The 19,600-nt window shown below is 30.8% G+C and overlaps 1 protein-coding gene across 1 annotated transcript in view; it reads left to right on the forward strand.

Moving 5' to 3' along the window:
* Positions 1-19,313, forward strand: part of LOC123296609 (nucleosome-remodeling factor subunit NURF301) — a gene marked incomplete at its 3' end in the record, with an annotated part of 33,680 nt that extends 14,367 nt beyond the window's left edge. Inside the window, exons 11-21 of the mRNA XM_044878154.1 lie at positions 778-1,280; positions 2,047-2,421; positions 3,323-3,545; positions 4,205-4,551; positions 11,429-11,624; positions 14,264-14,624; positions 15,457-15,652; positions 15,835-16,265; positions 17,252-17,447; positions 17,516-17,600; positions 19,126-19,313. Of these exons, the coding sequence (XP_044734089.1) occupies positions 778-1,280; positions 2,047-2,421; positions 3,323-3,545; positions 4,205-4,551; positions 11,429-11,624; positions 14,264-14,624; positions 15,457-15,652; positions 15,835-16,265; positions 17,252-17,447; positions 17,516-17,600; positions 19,126-19,313 (3,101 nt within the window). The remainder of the gene's footprint in view (positions 1-777; positions 1,281-2,046; positions 2,422-3,322; positions 3,546-4,204; positions 4,552-11,428; positions 11,625-14,263; positions 14,625-15,456; positions 15,653-15,834; positions 16,266-17,251; positions 17,448-17,515; positions 17,601-19,125) is intronic.
* Positions 19,314-19,600: the final 287 nt, after the last annotated feature.

Below are 19,600 nucleotides of genomic sequence, written 5' to 3' on the forward strand. Positions count from 1 at the left end.
GGAGTTTAAAACTAAATACCTAACTGGTACTTGGTAAATTTGTTGCTTGTGTCATGGGAATTGTATTATACAAGGTGTCTTTTTTAAGTAGACATATGCTTGAAACTCGATAAATAAATTTAATCGAGGAAAATGCTTCAAATATGATTATATCAGCATCGAATTCGATTTAAGTTTTTGGATTAAATTCTTAAAAACCTCATTCTTATTCATGACTGACAAACATTAGATGAACACTTTAAATTAGATAGTTGTTCTTTATAAATACGCAATAGTTTACGACAGTAATTGATACAAAAAATCTAGCCTTTATGGAAAAACAAATCACGAGGAGTACCTAGATTTTGCAGAAACATTAAACGAATAATAATTTTGATACGAAAAAACAATTTTGGGTAAAACTTTTCAGTCCGTTTTTGCCTAAACTGTACGGTTTGCGGAAAATTGTTTCGAGTAAAAATGTTGACTTTTTTAATCAATAACAACTTTCTAATTTAAAGTGTTCATCTATCGATTACCAGTTATGAAGTAGAGTGATTTTTTCATTGAGCTTGAAAACTTAAAGTAAAAATTTAAGGTAAAGTTTAATGGCTGCGTAAGATTTGCACTTACACACCCAACATTTTACGCTTGAAGCATTTTTATCGATACAAGTTATTTTACGAGTTTCAAACATATGTCACTTTTAAAAAATATATCCTGTAGTATATTGGCGCCTTTAGAGGGGAAAACTAGCATAGAATCTCAACAGTAGTGTAATTCCAAAAATCATTCTAGGTACGCCATCTGGAACAGTAATCCAATCAAAATCATCATCGGACGTTCCACAACGTGTTCAAATCATACGAAATCCAGATGGCAAAATCCAAGTACGAGGTCTAATGCCTGGTCAACAACTCGTACAAATGTCTGATGGAAAATTACACGTTTTAAGTACAAATCAATTGCAAAATATTGTGAACTCACCGAATAATAAAGTGGTTACAAAAGCATTAAATAGTCCATCAGTGTCGACAGCATCTTCAGCAGCTGTATCTACTCCAAATGTGGTTAAAAATAGTGCAAATAATGCTCCAATCAAAGCGGCTATTACACAAGTTATACAAAGTCCGAAAACACCTCAACAAGTTATGATTCGACAACAACAGGTGGTTGCACCTTCAACGAATACGCCCACATTGCAAAAGGTTTTGAGTCAACAAACTCCAACAATACAACAAACAAATACACCTCAACAACAGCAGGTGAATGCGGGAACGCCAGCATTACCAACAGCACAGGTAAATAAATTTTCCAATTGAAAAATATATCATTATTTCTATCTACTCATATACCTTTGTTCAAAGCCAAACGAACCACTTTCACTCTTTTTGGTGTTGTTTTGGAGAAGAGGGAGAATGTCTGCCAAGATTGTGAAACGTTTGTGCGTTTATGGAAGTTATTTGGCAAGCGGTAGAAATTTATACTGTATACTATTTTACAGCAGTTTCGGAAATTCTCCCACACTTGATTTCAAATTACTGTCATACTGCCATAGTCTGTCAGTCTGTGGTGTCTGCCACTATTTTTCCATAGAAGTACATGTTGTAGCAAAAAAAATCGCAATTGAGTTTATCCGGTTAGGATCCACTTTTTTTCTCCGTTTACATCAACCCCACCCCTTTTCGAAACCGACATAAAGTTTTGTTTGCCACTATTTGCCAGGGTTTATAAAAAATAGATAAAAGTTACCGTTGCTTCCAGACTGTTTTTTCCCCAGATTCTGCCATATTTATGTCCTATGAGATAAAATGCTCATAATAGACTCAGGAGCTTATTTACCACGCGGCAGAAAGTTAGGGTTCATTGATTTTTTGACCCGCTATATCCCAGAATAATAATCCTAGTTGTCTGGGAGAAAAAAACTTGTAAATATCACCTGGGAGAAAAACACCTTCCTGATTGTACACACAATCTTTGTGATTCTAATTCAAAAATTCTGAACATATTTTTGTCGAAAAAACTGAACTTTTTGGGAACAGGATTATAAATATTTTGATCTTCTAGATGGTGACCTCGACTGGCCCAGCTGGTAATGTTAGTCAGATAGTTGTAAGCAATCCAGAATTAGCACAACAAATAGCATCTGGTAAAGTACAAGTGGCAACAATCAATGGACAACAAGTTTTAATACGACCAACTGGTAATAATCAAGCAACAATTGTTGCACACTTAAATCCTGGTCCAGTTATACAACAGCAACCTCAGCAGCAGCAGCATCAACAACCAGTTCAAACACCTCAACCTCAATCTCAACAAGTCACTAATCAAATGATGAGTCCCCAACAATCAATGGTTCAACAGCAACAAATCGTTCAACAACAACAACAGACCACACCAGTTATTAAACAGTCCGTCCAACAACAGTCTGTTATATCAAATGTAAGTACAAGTGAAATTAAAAAAAAAACTCCTGACAAATATCTCGTATACAGAACTCTAAACTTTCACTTGAAACACAAATAAGAATTTTGTTTAAATAATATATCCCCTTCAGGATCCACAATAAAAATATTTAGATAAATTATAAAATTATTATTAATTAGCTAGACCGAAACCCCAACCCTCAATATTGTACCTAACCTTAAATAGCATTCACGGACTCCTCGCTTAAACACTCTCCATTAATTTACTTTTCAAACAAAACAAAAATCAAAATCGGTACATCCGTTTAGGAGCTACGATGTCACAGACAGACAGACAGACACACATAGCGGTAAAATATATTACAACACCCCTCTTTTTAATTCGGGGGCTAAAACAACAAACATGCTGAAATATTCAATCGAGAAGAATAGGGAATATTAATGTATTTTTTTTATATCTTTAATTCATTGTTTGCATAGTAAAAAAATATAAATACTGTTTAAAAATGCGTTAATTAAGTTAATCAACAAATTTGACAAGCCAATACTATGACGTTACGTCCGTTTTAAAATTTGAATTTCCGTTTTAGAAATTTTGAATTTCTCTCACTGAGCAAGTTTAAGCGGCGCGGACCCTCAGTTTTTAGGAAAAAATTTCTGTAATAATGTCTCACTTTTGAACGCAAGGGCTAAAAGCTTCAGAACCCAACCAAATCTTCTATAGTCGACAAAGACAATCTAACAAACTTGTAATTAAAACAATACTTCAGGTCTATAAAAATTTCGGTCTATTTTTTTTTTCGATTACCGATTTTAACTATTAATGATTTTGGCCACTTTTCATGTCTGTTTTCACGGACAGACTAATGAATTGACGAATTTGTAGAAATAGTTCTAATTTTTTTTTTTTTTTATAGGCTCAAACGAATTTACAAAATGAGCCACAGCAACAGAATCAAAGTATTGAAGAATCGCTGTTAGCGGGTCAACCACCAGGAACTGTGATCAAATGTGTGACTGCGCAAGTGATACAAACAACACAAGGACCTAGAATTGTGTTACAAGGATTACAGGGCGCTGAATTTACACCGGAACAACTGGCATTAGTGCAACAACAAGTTAAACAACAGTTATTACAAGGTATGTGTTAAAACGATTGCTCAGTGTGTTTAAAACGTTCTAACTACTGATAAATGGCACTTACTAGAGCACAGTTGAGAAGAGTGGTGGGACTCTTGACAGTGCACTGTTAACTAGTCTACCTTCATGAAATGGATATCTCTAATGATCCCACTCGTAAAGCCTGTATGCAGGATAACGAAACATCCATACATATTATTTGCACCTGCAGAAATCTGCAGGGCGTTATATTCAAAATGTTCCTTTTCGAAACCTTGGATCCATCAATCATGGGAGAGATCCCGATGGAGAAGCTGTGGGTTTTCAGCATGGCGCCTGGCCTTGACAAAATCCTTTAGTTTCTTCCGATTTTAATAGCGCCTCCTACCCAAAGACGTCTCGTCCTCGGGTGACAGGTCGTTCTCAAGGAGGGCACAGAGGACTCTTGGTCTAGGAGGCTCTTTTGTTTTATGATTATTATTATTATTGATAAATGGCAAATAACTTGGTAGTCTAAATTGGAACTACTGAAAACGAGCCCACTTCCTGCTTTAAATAGTACGAATTATTATCGCCAGTTGGCAGGATTTATATCTGATTTGGATTTAAATATAAGCGCTTTCTTTTCGCCCCTGTTTGTTTGAACATCATTGTAATTTGTGTTTTGTTTTCTCCTACAGCGCAAGCTTCAACAGGCAAACAAGGTGTTCTAGGACCAACGAAAATTTATTTAGCTGTACAACCAGCAATTAAAAACGAAATGGGTGCTGGAGAACCAGCGGCTGCAACACCTGGTGGTACGGCAGCAACTCCTTCCACACCTTTACAATCTGCAAATCAACAACAGTTTAAATCAACCGCTCAACAACAAGGAGGTGTGCAAACAACACAACCGCCACCGTTAACACCGGTTCAGCAACAACAAAATTTACAAAATCAACGACTACAACAAATCGCGGCAAATAAATTAAAGACGCCATTAGGGGCTACGTCAGCTACTACACCAAATCAAACACCAATACAACAGGTATTTTAAAATTTTATACCACTTTATTCATATCAATTTTTGGTATGTTCTTTTTGTAAAAAAAACGTTTTTCTTGGCTGAGTATTTTCGTTTCACATCAGCAACAATTACCACCCTCTTCTATTTGAATACGCATTTTTCAGACAGTCCATTATCTCAAAAAATTTTTAGCCCTCAGCTCTATAAAATTCCACAAAGACTCATCTAAAGTATTGAAGAAATTTAAAAACACAAAATTTTACCAGAATTTAAAACAGCTGTATCTTTGGGAAAAAACATCGAATTTGCAACCTCAATAGCTTATTTGATAGCTTGTATTTTTTATTTTTGGAATCTATTACTCAAAAATCAATTAATCACCCGTTACCGCTTTGTACGGAGTGTTGAAAGGTTGAGAAATGTCTGTTAATCCTAAATTTTATATAATTTCCTTGGAGCCCGTGACAGTAAAACTGCACTTACACGGATTTCGAAATTTGGCATATGAATCGCTACTATTTAACGATAGGCACAATATGGACTAAGTGTGTCAGGGTCTATCTTGACAGAAATATTTTTTCCAAAATTGGCACTCACCCTTTCTACTCAGTCGTAGGGGTAGAGAATAATAAAAATTTTTGAGCTTTTTTCCGTTTCCCGAATGAATTGAGACTTTTAGTGCGATGATTATTTCAGAAGAAACAGGATTAGTAATCAAAAGTGTCAATTTTGCAAAATGTTCGCACAAGAACTTTTTTATAGCTCCTTTGCAAGAAAAATAAATGTCGAATGGTTTTTAGCAGATTTGTTGTGAAATAATTTTTAAAATTTGGGTACACTTTTATACTTTATATAGCTGCTGCCCGGTGACGCGTTGTTGTGACTCAGACTACCGCGCTTTGGTCTTCACTTCTCCTTCTCTCAATTGTTACCCATTTTGTTCACAATTTCATGGATTTTAATGTTTTGGTGCAGAATTAAATCTTTTGTGAATCGAATCTAAATTTCATCAAAATCGGCCTAGACGTTTAGGGGGATTTCAGTGGCATACACACGCACAGAAGATTTATTTATATATATATATAAGGTATAGAGGTAACATTTCTCACCCTTTCAACCCTTGGTACAAAGCGACAGGGGCAAATTTAATTTTTGAGTAATAGATTTCAAATTTCGAAAGTGCGTATTTTAAAATGAGCTATTGAAGTGTTGGTAACCTTTTGTGCTTTTAAAATTTTCTTTTAATACTTTTGCTGAGTATTAATATTGCTTTAAATATTCCAAGGCTTTTTTTTTTGTAAAGAAAACGTAACACTTTGTAAATTTTACAAAGAGAACATAACAATTTTTTTTTTTGCAATTTAAAAAGGAATAACTGGGTTGCAATTATTATTTCAGTTTTTACAGAATTTCTTAAACTAAAAAAAAAACATTTATGTAAAATCAAAAATTCGGTTCTAAACTAAAACCAAAAAAAGACTTATTTTTAAATTTTAAGATAAAAGTGTGTTTTAATTTTTCTGTCTTGCTTTGTATATTTTAACAGTGCTGCATTTACAAAAAAACAAAAATAATATTAGGATTAAGTAATTTTTAAGATTTTTACTGTAGTTCAAAAAATGATAAACTGAGAACGATTCAAACAATTGTATATAACTTTTGTATTAAATAGAATAATTATTTTGACAATCATAATGACGCTGTATATATATTTAATCTAATAATTTTTAATAAATTAAATTTGTTTGAAGTTCATTAGATTTGAGTCTTAAGATTTTTGAAGTGGATAGATTTTATAAAGCAATATCAATGGAATAATAAATCTAAGAAATAACATTTTTATTTTGCACAATCACAATAAAATTTTTCCACAACATCATAGAATAAAAAGCTTAATGGTTCATAAAATTTATATTTAACAGAATTATGTTTTGGCTGAATATAAACTTCTTAAAAATTTGAATTTTATACGTCTTTTATGAAATCAAGCCCTGTTTTTTTACTTATTTAGTACAGTTAATAGGCCTGGATGCATTGGAAAAGTTGGACGATTTTCGGAATCCGTGTAATCTGACATCGGATTCGTATTCAGCGACCAAAAAATTACAAGATGGCAATCTTAAGCCAAAATAAGCATTCCATGCCCCCTATGACTAAGTTAAGTTGGTTTAATGTTCCTTGGGGTTATATAAACACGTTACAAAAAGTTTCATTAAAATCCGTTCTATTTCCCAACTTTTCCACCATCGACACTTTTTTCCGGCTTTATTCACTGTATTAATTAATTATAGTTACGAGAAAACAGTTTATTATAATTCGTTGCAGAAGACTTCCAAGTTCAATTAAGGTGTATTTTTCCAAAAAAATACAGAAAATATTGTGAGTTGACCGTTAATTTGTTTAATAAATGATACAATGAGCCTAGAAGTTGCTTGTCATTCTAGAACAGCTAGATATTTGAGAGACTGTTGTCACAAGAAAGGTCTTAGCTAACAACTGTTAACGTACTGAAATTTTTTCAGAGCCTGGTACTTCTCTTTTAGGAGATCCGAAAAGTTTTTGCGCAGCAAGCTTAAATTATAGTAAATCTCAAATTTCTAGCCATTCTGAAATTAATACACTTGGTCCTAGACCACAACAAAAGTTAAATTTCAGTCATTCATTAATCTTGGTTTATTATTCTATTAACTCCCAGTGAAATCTTTTTGAACTAAGGTAAATCTTTTGTTTAATATTTGTTACTAATTAATTTACTAATTTATTTTTAACTTGTGTGATAAAGAAAGGTGTATATATTTTGCATCTCATCAATAATTGCTTTTTTAACATTTCATATTATGGCTTGGGAGTCTGTGACATAAAATTTGGTGTTTTGAGTAAACTTTGGCATTGAATATTGCCTTTACTCAATTCAAAGTTTTAGAATCCAAAATTTTTCTAAATAAGTCCATATTTCACGTTACAAGCTTCTAATTTAAATGGGGTGTCTCAAAACTATCGCATGAGCAAATGATAATCCTGAAAATAAAGTTTCTTTTTCAGTTTTTGAATCCAAGGTATCATTAACAAGATAGGATTTCGTTAATTAACGTTTATAATTTTGAGGATTTCTCATTTATTATCAGTCAAATAGAATTTTTTTTTAATATTGAAAGTTGTAGAAAATAACTTTTCTGCAATTTAAAGAAAATAAAATTTTCTGCATTTTTTCTCCAAGTTTAACAATTAACAAAGATATTTACGTTTAAGGGATATATCTTAATTTTTAGACAAAAATCTGCGTTTTTTTTTATTGTTTTTTGGGTAAACATTATATATGAACAAGAAAAAATATTTGAAGAGTATTTCACGTTGACAGTGATTAGTTCTAAAAATTGATTACCACTCTGGCATCGCTTTCAGTGGTCAGAAACTACAAAATTTTGTTAGTAATATCGTCTTCTGGCCCTTAAATGTCAAAAGCTGCACATGTTTTGTGAAAAAAGCTTTTTGGTTAAAATTGAAATAAAAATGGTAATAAAATAAAAATATTCACTTTTTGCCAAATTTTGGAGGTTTGGGAACTGATTTTAGTTATTTTCAACAAGTTGCACAAAGATTTAAGGTAGTTCCATTGCTTGAATTATTGGGAAACACTCTTTTCGACAGAATTTAACGAATTAGTTTTCATAAGCTGAGAATAGAGCTTACTATTTATTAAATCCCAAAGTTTCAGAAATTTTGATCTTTTAGAATACGAGATAATTAATGCCAATCTGGGAACTTTGGCATTAATTATCTCTCTTTTTAAACGGTCAATATTTCTGAAATTTAAGGATTTATTAATAAGCTTTTTTCTTAGCCTGTGAAAAAAATTGATAAAATTCTGTCGAAATGTGAATTTCATAAAAAGTCAACCAATGAAGCTTAAATAATATCGTTAGGTCAAATAGTTTTTTCAAAATCGTAAAAACCATTTTGTAAAACCACATTTCGAAGAAAACATTTTCCAAAGATTTAAGGCGATAAAATCAAATGATTTTTCCAGAATTGTGGGAACCATTTTGTAAAACTACATTTTGAGGAAGACACGTTTAAAATTTGTTTCCCAACTTTTTCTGGACCATATAATAAGCCAGTAAGCTTATTCCTGTTCCTCAAGTTTTAGGTTTTTAGAAGGTATTGAAATTTTTGAATTGCATATTAAACACTTAAATATCTCTGTAACTAATTAAATTTAGAGAAAAAATGCTTAGAAATTAAATTGTAGTTAATGTTATTTTATACGACTTTGCTTATTATAAAAATTTTAGTATACCTTAAAATTCTTTAAATTCTCAAAACTGCGATAATTAACGGTAATCCTGTCTTGTTATTGGTGCATTTGATTAAATAACTGAAGAGGTAATGCGATAATTTTGAACACGTATTAACCACATTTGTTCACGTTTTGAATCTTTCTCCAATTTTACAACTTTTTTTATCACAAATTATTGCAATTCTCACAGACTGTAATTTGTTTAATTTATTTTTTATTTTATTTTTTAAATAATAAAAATTCACTTGCCTTTAGTTTTTAAATTGAAAAAAAAAAAAAAAAAAACATTATAAATTACAAAAAAAGAATTACAAAATAGCATTTAAAAGCACACAAACTTAAACATTTATTTATTATTGTTCATTTGTTTTTGTTACGAAAAAAATAAAGTAAACATTTTCAAAATTTAGCCGTTTTTTTGATCTCTTATTCTTTTTTCATAATCCTTAATAAAATATTTTACCCTTTCGAACAGAAGTCATTATCCCTAGATTTTGAATATAACTTTTTTTTTATTTTTCAACTAAAGGCAATTGCTGAATTAAAAAAAATCGCGTTTTTTTTTTTTTCGCTTTACTAACAATTAACCAGCCAATCTTAAGTGAACTTATTTAAAGGATACGTTGTATCGTGAAATTGAAAATTTATATTTCATTAATGGACCAAGTCCTGTGCCTAATTTAAAAAATCAATAAATTTGATACATATTTTAATAAATAAAATGCTCTTTGATCCTTAATCCATAGAGATAATACCATAGAGTTGTATAGACATAGGAAACGCAGTAAGTCAGTTCTTAACCGCAGTGAGAGAGGTAGAAAGAGACAGCAATTGTAGGTGTATAAGAGGTATATATAGGCCAAAGACACCTATACGTGTCTAATTTAGCTGCCTCTCTTTACTGCGATCAACCGTTTGGCAGCGACTTAGCATCTCGCTTGTGATATTATCTCTATGGTACAAATCGATGACGAATCTACCTACGATATTAAATATTTGATCTGATAGTAATTTGATATAATTCTTAAAGCTAACAGATAAAAGATTCCAAAAAAATTTTTTGGCGTTATGATGTGATATGAAATTCCATTTAAAAAGTTCACTTATGTATGGCTTGCAATTATCTGGCAAACGAAAATTATACACCAGCTGTGGAAATATGTACGAAAAAAAATGCACTGTTAATTCTTGCAACACATAACCTGATTAGTAGAGCTCCTAAAAGCCCAACTTTATCCCATGATCCGATTAATTTAACTACTGAAATTATTATGTTTCTTAATATCCACAGCCGAAAGTAGCTTCTGTTGGGAGGCAGAAAGTCCGACAGTGGTATCCTATTTTTTATTTTGAAAATGGCTTTAAAGGCTTTTTCTAGGTTAAATTGTATCATAGGTCAATTCAGTGTCCGGGCGGAACTTTATCTACGGTATTTGTATCAGTATCGGCCCAAACCGAAACTTTTTTAGACATGTTAAAATGTTTACTGAAATTTGGCTTATTTTTTACACTAATTCAGACAGTTTCCACGTGTTTAAATGAAATAAAAAGCAATAATTTAAATATAAGTAAAAGTAATTATTTATTTTGTTTATTTTATTGCTTTAAAACAAACAAAAATTATAAAAATTAACAAAATATGTTAATGATAAAATGGTGTTGGGTGACACACAAGCCACGAATTCAGCCTACCGACGCGCGATAATTCACGAGCGCAGATTTTCGATGCGACCGAAGGTTCGACAGATTTTCTGCCGAAACCGAACCTTTAAGGGTCGGACACTACTTATTGTTGTCACTCACAATATATTAAAATTTGTTTATTTGCTTACGGCCCTGGAGACCATGCCAGTAAAACTGCACCTCACGGATTTTGAAATTTCCCATATGAATCAATACTGTTTAACGATAGGTACAATATGGACTAGGTGTGCCAGGTTATATATCTTCCTGCCTCGATAAGAATTGTCACACAAAATTTTCTTGAAAATAGATAAAATCTGCAATAAAATGATATCTTACAAATTAATTTCCATGAAAGTGCAAAATACTTAGTAATTATTAAAAATATAAAAAATATTTCAGCCAGGTTAAACCCTGGTACACCTATTCCATATTGTACCTATCGTTAAATAGCATTGATTCATATGCGAAATGTCGAAATCTTTGTAAGTGCAATTTTACTGACACTGGATCTTCGCTTAGTAGTCAGGGAAGCAGGAAGAATGTGATCAGCTCAGAGTGGAATTTAATACTTTAACTTTAATATGAAAACATATTTTTTTAATGGCAGATAGTGCGTTTTTTACACCCTGTACCTTGTTTTATTCATCTTAGCACACTGTACGAAATGAACATACGTTTCTGTACACCCTCCCGCCTTACTTTTTCAATGAGGCCTATATGAGTGTAGGTCTTTAATATTTGCTTCAAAGAATGGCCCTTTTTAGAATGTTAAAAATTTAGGTAAGTCAAAATGCCAACAACAAAAATCTCTTTGTCCATCGCTTTCTACAAATTTAACATTAGCTTTTAGAGTCCCTAAGTACTCATTTTATAATAATTCAAATGTTCAAAATCGTTTTAATATTGTTTGTGTAGAATACGCCGCAAACTCGTGTCGTTGTAAATGGCCAAAAAATTTTAACACCTGTACCTACAAAAACAATTGGTGAGAGTACGACAACGCCTTTAACGACATCATCGTCTTCGAATACTCAACAACAGACAGCCACAGCCGAAGATCAAGCAAAATCATCAAATAAATTTGTTTTAACGCCTGAATATATTCAACATAGTAAGTGGAATTTTTTTTTTTGACAAATTACTTCAGGGTTTATGCCAGATTTGTGTGTATTTTGCAGCAATTTTTACAGAAAATTTGTATTTTAGATGAAAAAATTTCTAGAAAAAACTGTATCTCTGGTGGTAACCCTGAATTATTTTGAGAATCATATTCAAGTAACAAATCTTAACCTGCGTTACGAACATATTTGACTTTACTGAAATTCCCAATCATTGTTTTTTTTTCGATTTCTGATTGAGTTTGGAGCCGATATTAATTCATAAGAAAATTAAGGAATTTCGATACCAAAACGAAAGTGTTGCTAAAAAACTGAAATTTTGTGTATCAAATGATGATTATTTAATATACGACTTCTGTATAAATTTCAACTGGATTGATTCCTCTTTACGGTTTACGATAAATTAATTATTAAAAACAGCCCTTTTAACTTTGTGGTATATATAATATATAAAGAAATCGTAATAAAAGTTGATTATTTAGTGCTTTTAAAAATGTTTTATCATTTACATAAAAAACTTTTATCAATATTTCTCTAGTTTTAAGATTTAAAATCATACCCAAAATTAAAAACTGTACATAAAAATGAAAAACTTTTTGGTAAAAACAACTGATTTTGATAGTTAATTTCTACTAAACCAGAATCGATATGAATTCTTCACAAAAGGCGTATAAAAGGATGATTAATTGATAAATAAAATTTCAAATCGTTGGTATCATTTTCAATTTACGATATCGAAATACCTTAAAGAGTTGAAATGAAAATGATAACACAAATTAAAAATTTTATTTACCAATTTATCACCTTTGTATAGGTTTTCTAAGAAAAATTCATATCGATCCTTTGTCCGGTTTATGAAAAATGTGTCCTTTTTTTGGTACAAACACTGACTTTGATAGTCAATTTCTCCTAAACCGAAAACGCATTCCCGTATTTGCTCCTTTGAGAGCTGCAGTTTTAATTCGAATCGTTAAAATCAAATTTAAATAATTTCGAATCGTATTAACTTAACATTAAAATGTATAATTAGTATTAAATCGATTTGATTTTATCGGTATTTCTATTGTACGATCTTCAATAAGCAAACGTATGTGGAATTGACGGATGTAATCAGGGAATAATTTAATCCAAGAAAATTCTCAGCTAATATTTTTGTAACCAATCTGATTCGATGAAGAAATTTTTATCGGCTCGAAACTGTCGCTCATTCTCGCTTATCGGCTTAAATCATTTGCCGATATAATAAAATTAATCGCCCTTTCATTCCTTTCTTGAAAGCTTTTTGCTTAAACATGGTGTTAATTTTTTTATTAAAATTAAATAAGACGTTCTGTTTCACAATGAAAAAAAAATTGTTATGCGTCCACAAACCGAGAAAAAATGGAAAGTATCTAAGAAGTATAAAAAAACCAACAGGAAAGTGGATTCATAAGTTTTCTCGGTTTTAAATATCTTAGACAATTAATTTGAATATTATAATATTTATCCCGAAAACTTTTAATGATTTTTAGAGTTATTGGTACGTAAATGAAACCAACAAGTTTAAAGTTTGTGTTGTTTGATCCCAATTTGTCTACTTTTTGGTATAATATATACTATACAGGGTGGATCATTATAATCTATTATGGCTAATAGCTCATTTTGTATTTTGTATCAACAAAAAAATTACTTAAACAAAAGTTGCCGAGTTTGATGGCGGATCTTATGTTCTGACATCAGATTGGACCTAGCTCAGTCAATTTAGATTCTAAAAAGTAAGAGATAGAATAACATTTTAAATTAGAAAGTTGACCCTCATAAAAAAAAACATTTTTTTAGTTAAACCATTTTTTTTTAAATCTTAAGGCTTAACAATAAGTCATTATTGCATTTAATCGAAAGAAAATACGCTAGCTTTAGAAAAATTTTAAATAAACCTGTGTTAATAAGTTTTAAGCCCAGGTAAATTTCCACGATCATTTGAAGTTCAAGGTCAAATGACCTTGAAACTAGAACAGAAACATTTCAGGACAAAGTCGTGGACACAGGCGAATGTCCTCTATTGCCCATAACAACTTTTGGCTAAAGCATTTTTCTGTAACTAGCGTGTTATCTTTTGATAACGAAAGCTAACGATTATCAAAAAAAAATTTTAAATGTTAGTTTTTTTTTATAAGATTCACTTTCTAATAGGATCTAAATTGACTATTTAAACAACCCGTGGAAGTAGGTCCAATCTGATATCAGAACATGATGCCCCTCATCAAACTCTGTAAGTTATTTTTTGATTGGTTAACTACAAAAGGAACTATATTACCCATAATAGATTAAAATGGTTCACCCTGTGTACCGGTTTCAAAAAAACCATGAAACTTTTTCGTTTCCAATTTCGATAATACTCTGTTTTTAAAGTAATTTTGACCCAAAAAATACAAAAATTGGTTTCATTTGATGATTGTATGCACAGTTTCTGAAATTATAAAAATCTTATACGAAGAGCGATTTCTCGGGTGGAATCGAAATTTGATACCTATGATTATCAAGGTTATAGAAACAGATGAAATCATTTAATTTTAATAAAAACATCACACACAATTAGTGAAAAATTATTTAAATATGATTAAAAAAATAATTTCAAATTCATATTTATCAGCCATAAAAAATGCTTTAAAACAAGAAAATTTAAATCCTGAAATAGAAGAAAAACTATTACAATTACAACGTTATCAAGAGAGACAGATGAAACATGAACCGGATAATAACATTCAACATCATTCAAACCAACCAAAAATACAACAGATTCAACATCATTCATCGCAAACCCATCATCAGACCCATCAACAGCATCATATACAATCTGTACGGCCGCCTCAGAGGAAACGTCCACCAAGTACATCTAAATCATCCAACGATGACGAGGAATGGAACGAAACACCAACAAAACGACGTCCACCCCCCTCATCATCTTCCAAAACAATTATACACGATGTTAAAATTAAAGAAGAACCATCCAAGTATGTATACAGTTTAATCACTAGGTACGAAATAACTACAGTTATCGAATTATTAAAAATTTGATTTGAATATCATATGGCTTTATATTTTGGACAATTTTAAAGACTTTTTGATATTTAACCGTTTCCGATATATAAACGCAAGAATCAAAAAGTCTTTAAAATTGTCAAAAATATAAAGTCATATGGTTTTAAAATCAAATTTTTGATAAGAATCACAAAATAATCTTTATATTCGACCATAAAATAAAAAATTTTTTGACAAAAATCAGTTTCTTTTTTTTCAAACTTTTTCAAAGAACTGTTTAAAATATAAAGTCATGGTTTTCACGTTAAATTTTTTACCGAAACCATAAAATAATCTTTATTTTCGTCAGTAACAAATTTTCGGCAAAAATTTGTACTTTATTCTTTTTAAACGCTTATATATCGAAAACGGTGAGGTTTGGTAAAAATTGCCATGAGCCAAAAATACTTAGAATCGTCCAAAATATAATATCTAATGGCTTTCAAATTCAATTTTTGACCGGAACCGCAAAATAATCTTTATTTTCGTCAATAACGAGTTTTCGGCGAAAATCCACATTTTTTAAAAATGATTATATCTCGAAAACGGTGAGGTTAAGTGAAAAATGTCAGGGATATTATGCCGAGGGTACTTCTGCCCCACCCTGTAAATCGAAAGAGTATAAAAATCGCATGAACATGATTTTGATGAGTACACTGAGACAAACGTTTTCCACCAGCTGTCACAATTTCCTTGAATTCTTTGGTTAAACTGTTTTTTTATTATCATTTCCTTGATTAATAAATTGCATTTTGTTTTTTTAAGAGTGCTACCTGAACCTGTAAAAGAAGAATCATCGAATGCGGCGAAAATTCGAAATAATAAAATACTGGAAGAAAAACGGAAAGCGGCAACGAGGAGTAAAAATCAAGTAGTATTATTTAGGCAGAAGGAGCAATTGAAAAAGGAAATATTAAAGAAACGAGCATTATTAGAAAAAGAATTACAAATTGACATTCAGGTAAATAAATAATGAGAACCATTTAATCATATGTTGGCACAACAAAAAGCTAGGAACTATTCTACTTAATTTAATCTCTCGCTGATTGATTTTTTTTACTGGAACCGGTATTCGAAAAATACAATATTTCTTTCGATTAAAACAAATGTTTCTTAGACAAATATTATTTCTTTTTTGTTTAGAAGGAATTATCCGCTGAATTGGCAACACGAACAAAAGCCGAACGTACAAAACAGGATGAAGTTCGAACGGGCAGTGGGAAACGTAAATCCATACCAACGGCGACAACCACATTGGCACAACAGGCAAACAGACATTCAGGACGTCCTAAAAAACAACAAAAACAACCTCCACCTGGTATGCTATCACCGGGTGGTCCAAAATCCGGTGGTAATCGTAAAGAGAAATTATATTGTATATGTCGCACACCATACGACGAAACTAAATTCTATGTGGGTTGTGATTTATGTAATAATTGGTTTCATGGCGATTGTGTTGGTATTACTGAGGAGATGAGTAAATCGTTATCGGAATTTGTGTGTACCGAGTGTCGACATGCGCGCGACACCCAAGAATTATATTGTTTATGTAAACAACCGTACGACGAATCACAGTAAGTAATCTTATATGTTATTACTCAAGCAAATTTATTTCTGTCCTATCCTTATCTTTGTTATTCCTTTATCAAATTCCATGATTCACTCATTTTCAAGCTTATTATGTCTAGGTTTGACGAAAAATATATTCACGATCTAAAAAATGTATCGGTTCTTTTAATACTCTAGACATATAATTACTATTTTTAATACATATTCTCCTAATATTATTTTACGAACTTTGATTTTTTCACCACTTTTCTACGAAATTTGTTGTTTGTTGTTTTTAGCCACGGATACAGGGTAGCCGCGGGTTACGGTAACTACGGGAGCGGAATTCCGCACGGGTCGAGCCTAGCATTCATATATTTGGCAAAATTCTAGCAGACAAAAATTCAGTTACAGGGTGCTTCTTTTTTAAGTTGACATATGCTTGAAACTGGTAAAACGGTTATCCAAAATGGTTATTTCGTATGGATTGTGCCATATCTAGGCACTTTTCAAAAAAAAATTTCCAATAAATCTAATACAAATCGTTTGTTTTTCTATAAAGACTATTTTTATTCAAATTGAATGAACAAACGCACAAAAACCTAAATTTTTGCTATCAATTACTGTCTTAAACTATTCGTTTTACAAAAAAATGTTTCAAAAAAAATTTTTTGCGTATTTATAAAGAACACCTCTCTTTTTTAAAGCGTTTATCTAATGTTTGTCAGTTATGAATCGAGTTATGATCGAATTCATAACTGATTCTTAGATCGAATTCGTTATCGGTATAAGATGTGTGCTTATGAAAATAACATTTTTCGTTTAAATATCATTCAGTATTTGACGACTAAAGGTGGGTAATTTTCAAAATACTACCGATAAATCTCTCTAATTTATCTGATTTTATGTAGAACTTCGACCCTCTTTCACAATTTATAAACCATTGTACCGATAAAATAATTATAAAGAGCGCCGCTTGTAATAATTAATGAAACTAAAATTATCTTTTTAGGTTTTATATATGCTGTGATCGGTGTCAAGATTGGTTTCATGGACGTTGTGTTGGAATTTTACAATCAGAAGCAGATAACATTGATGAATATGTTTGTCCGAATTGTCAAAAGAATTCATCGGTGAATTTTGCAAATATGAAAGATTTATCACAACGTGATTTCGATGGTTTACGAAAACTAATCAAACAAATTCAAGTAATTTTAAATAAATTACTTTTTTAACTCATTAAAAATATTAATTTTCATTCATTATTTGTTTATAGAGTCATAAAAGTGCCTGGCCGTTTTTGGAACCTGTTGATCCAAATGAAGCACCTGATTATTATAAAGTTATAAAAGAGCCAATGGGTAAGTTGTAATTTTTTGTTTATTATTTTATGATAATAATTCTGGAATTCGACAAACGGCAACTATTTTATTTTTCGTGATTTGCAAGGTTTTGGTATTCATTTCGTCCCTCCAAACTGAATTAGACAGCTAAAAATTTATATGTGAATAGTTTAAAGAAGCTCTCTTTGGTGGTGTCTACACTTCAGCTCCCTTGCCGCCTTTTTATGTAGATATTTCCTTTGCACATCAAATTAGAGGAGAACAGTGGTAAATTATAATAGTCGCAACAGTTTTTATAAAAGATTTGACACGTATCGTGTATCAGGAAAAAGTTATTCTTTTCGCATCTTCTTTCTTTTACAAATTTCAAGAAAACAGTTCGAGTGTTAGTAAATTGGATTAGAGCATTTGCAAATTCACTTCTGTACCTTTAAAATAAGCCCTGATAGAACTCAAAAATACCAAGAATAACAAATTTGGTATGGTATATTTTTAACGAAACAAAAAGTGTTGGGCTTTGTCCGACTGCCAAGTGTAGGTTATACCCGACTGCCAAATTAATATACATACATACATATCTTGTATGTATATTAATTTGTAAATGTCTTTATTACCTCGTACCTTCCAAAGGCTCAATGGATTTCAACATCTAAGGTATCATTATTTTTGTTTCAAAAACCCAAGTTAGATAGGTGTTTGAAAAAACAAAACAAAATGGCGGATTTTTCCTGCCTCTTTACGAAAATGGTTAATTATAATGGTCGTAACAGTTTTTATAAATTTTTTTTTTCTTTTACCTTGAATTTTCAATTTCCAAGACAACAGTTCGAGCCTTAGAGTAAATATAATTAGAGCATTTGCAAGTTCACTTCTGTATCTTTAAAATTAACCCTCATAGAGCTCAAAAGGACCAAGAATAACAAAGTTGGTATGGTGTATTTTTAACGAAACAAAAAGTGTTTCGTTTGTACCCGACTGTTAAGGAATGGTTATCTCGTACCTTCCAAACGGCTCAATGAATTTCATCATTTAAGGTATCTTTATATTTGTCTCGAAAACCCAAGTGTTCTTAGGTAGGTGTTTGAAAAAAGGGAAATTTTTGGAGCGAAAAAGTAATACGTTAATAAACAAATTAACAAAACCTATCGAGTAGGGTATCACAATAAAGAAAATTGAAACGGGATTACAAAAATATATATAAGTTACATGTATAGATTTAATTAGAAATAATAAATTGATTTAAATTGTTTTAATATAGTATAATAAGAGGGTTTTTTACTGCTGAAAAAAGCTGACTGCGTTAAATAAAATCTGAAAAGAAAGAAACAAGACTCGTAGTTTACATAATATTTAAATCGGTCTAGATATTAATGGACCCCGACTAGTCGCTATGTAAACTACTGAACTTGTTTCTTTCTTTTCTGATTTTATTTATCGTAGTCGGACTTTTTATTTTTTTAATTATTTAGTTTATTAACTTTTACGGAGTGTATTATTTGCAATAATTTATATTTGATTTGGTTGTATTTGATTTGTGTTTCAGATTTACAGACAATTGAGAATAAAATCAACGATCGTATTTATAATAAACTAAGTGATTTTATTGGTGATATGACAAAAATATTTGACAATTGTCGTTATTACAATCCAAAGGAATCTCAATTTTTTAAATGTGCTGAATCATTAGAAGGTTATTTTGTAAATAAAATTAAATTTTTACGTGAGAAATTATTTGAAACACATGTATAAAAAAACATTACAAACAAATCATTATTAGTTATTATATTAATTAACTATCTACTAGACCCCTACCTAGCTACTCTTAATTAATTATCTAAATTCATTCAACATTTTATTTACTTTTTTTTTACTACTTTCAATTTCTCTCTTTTTTTTATTGTTTTTGTGTGAATAAGAAAAGGACATGTACATATTTATATATTTGTTTAAATAATTATATAAAAAGCAAATAATTATTGTTGTTATGACAATTGGTTTTGGGCCAGGCATGGTACAAC

This window comes from Chrysoperla carnea, chromosome 3 (assembly GCF_905475395.1).
Source record: "Chrysoperla carnea chromosome 3, inChrCarn1.1, whole genome shotgun sequence".
Classification (NCBI taxonomy): Eukaryota; Metazoa; Arthropoda; class Insecta; order Neuroptera; family Chrysopidae; genus Chrysoperla; species Chrysoperla carnea.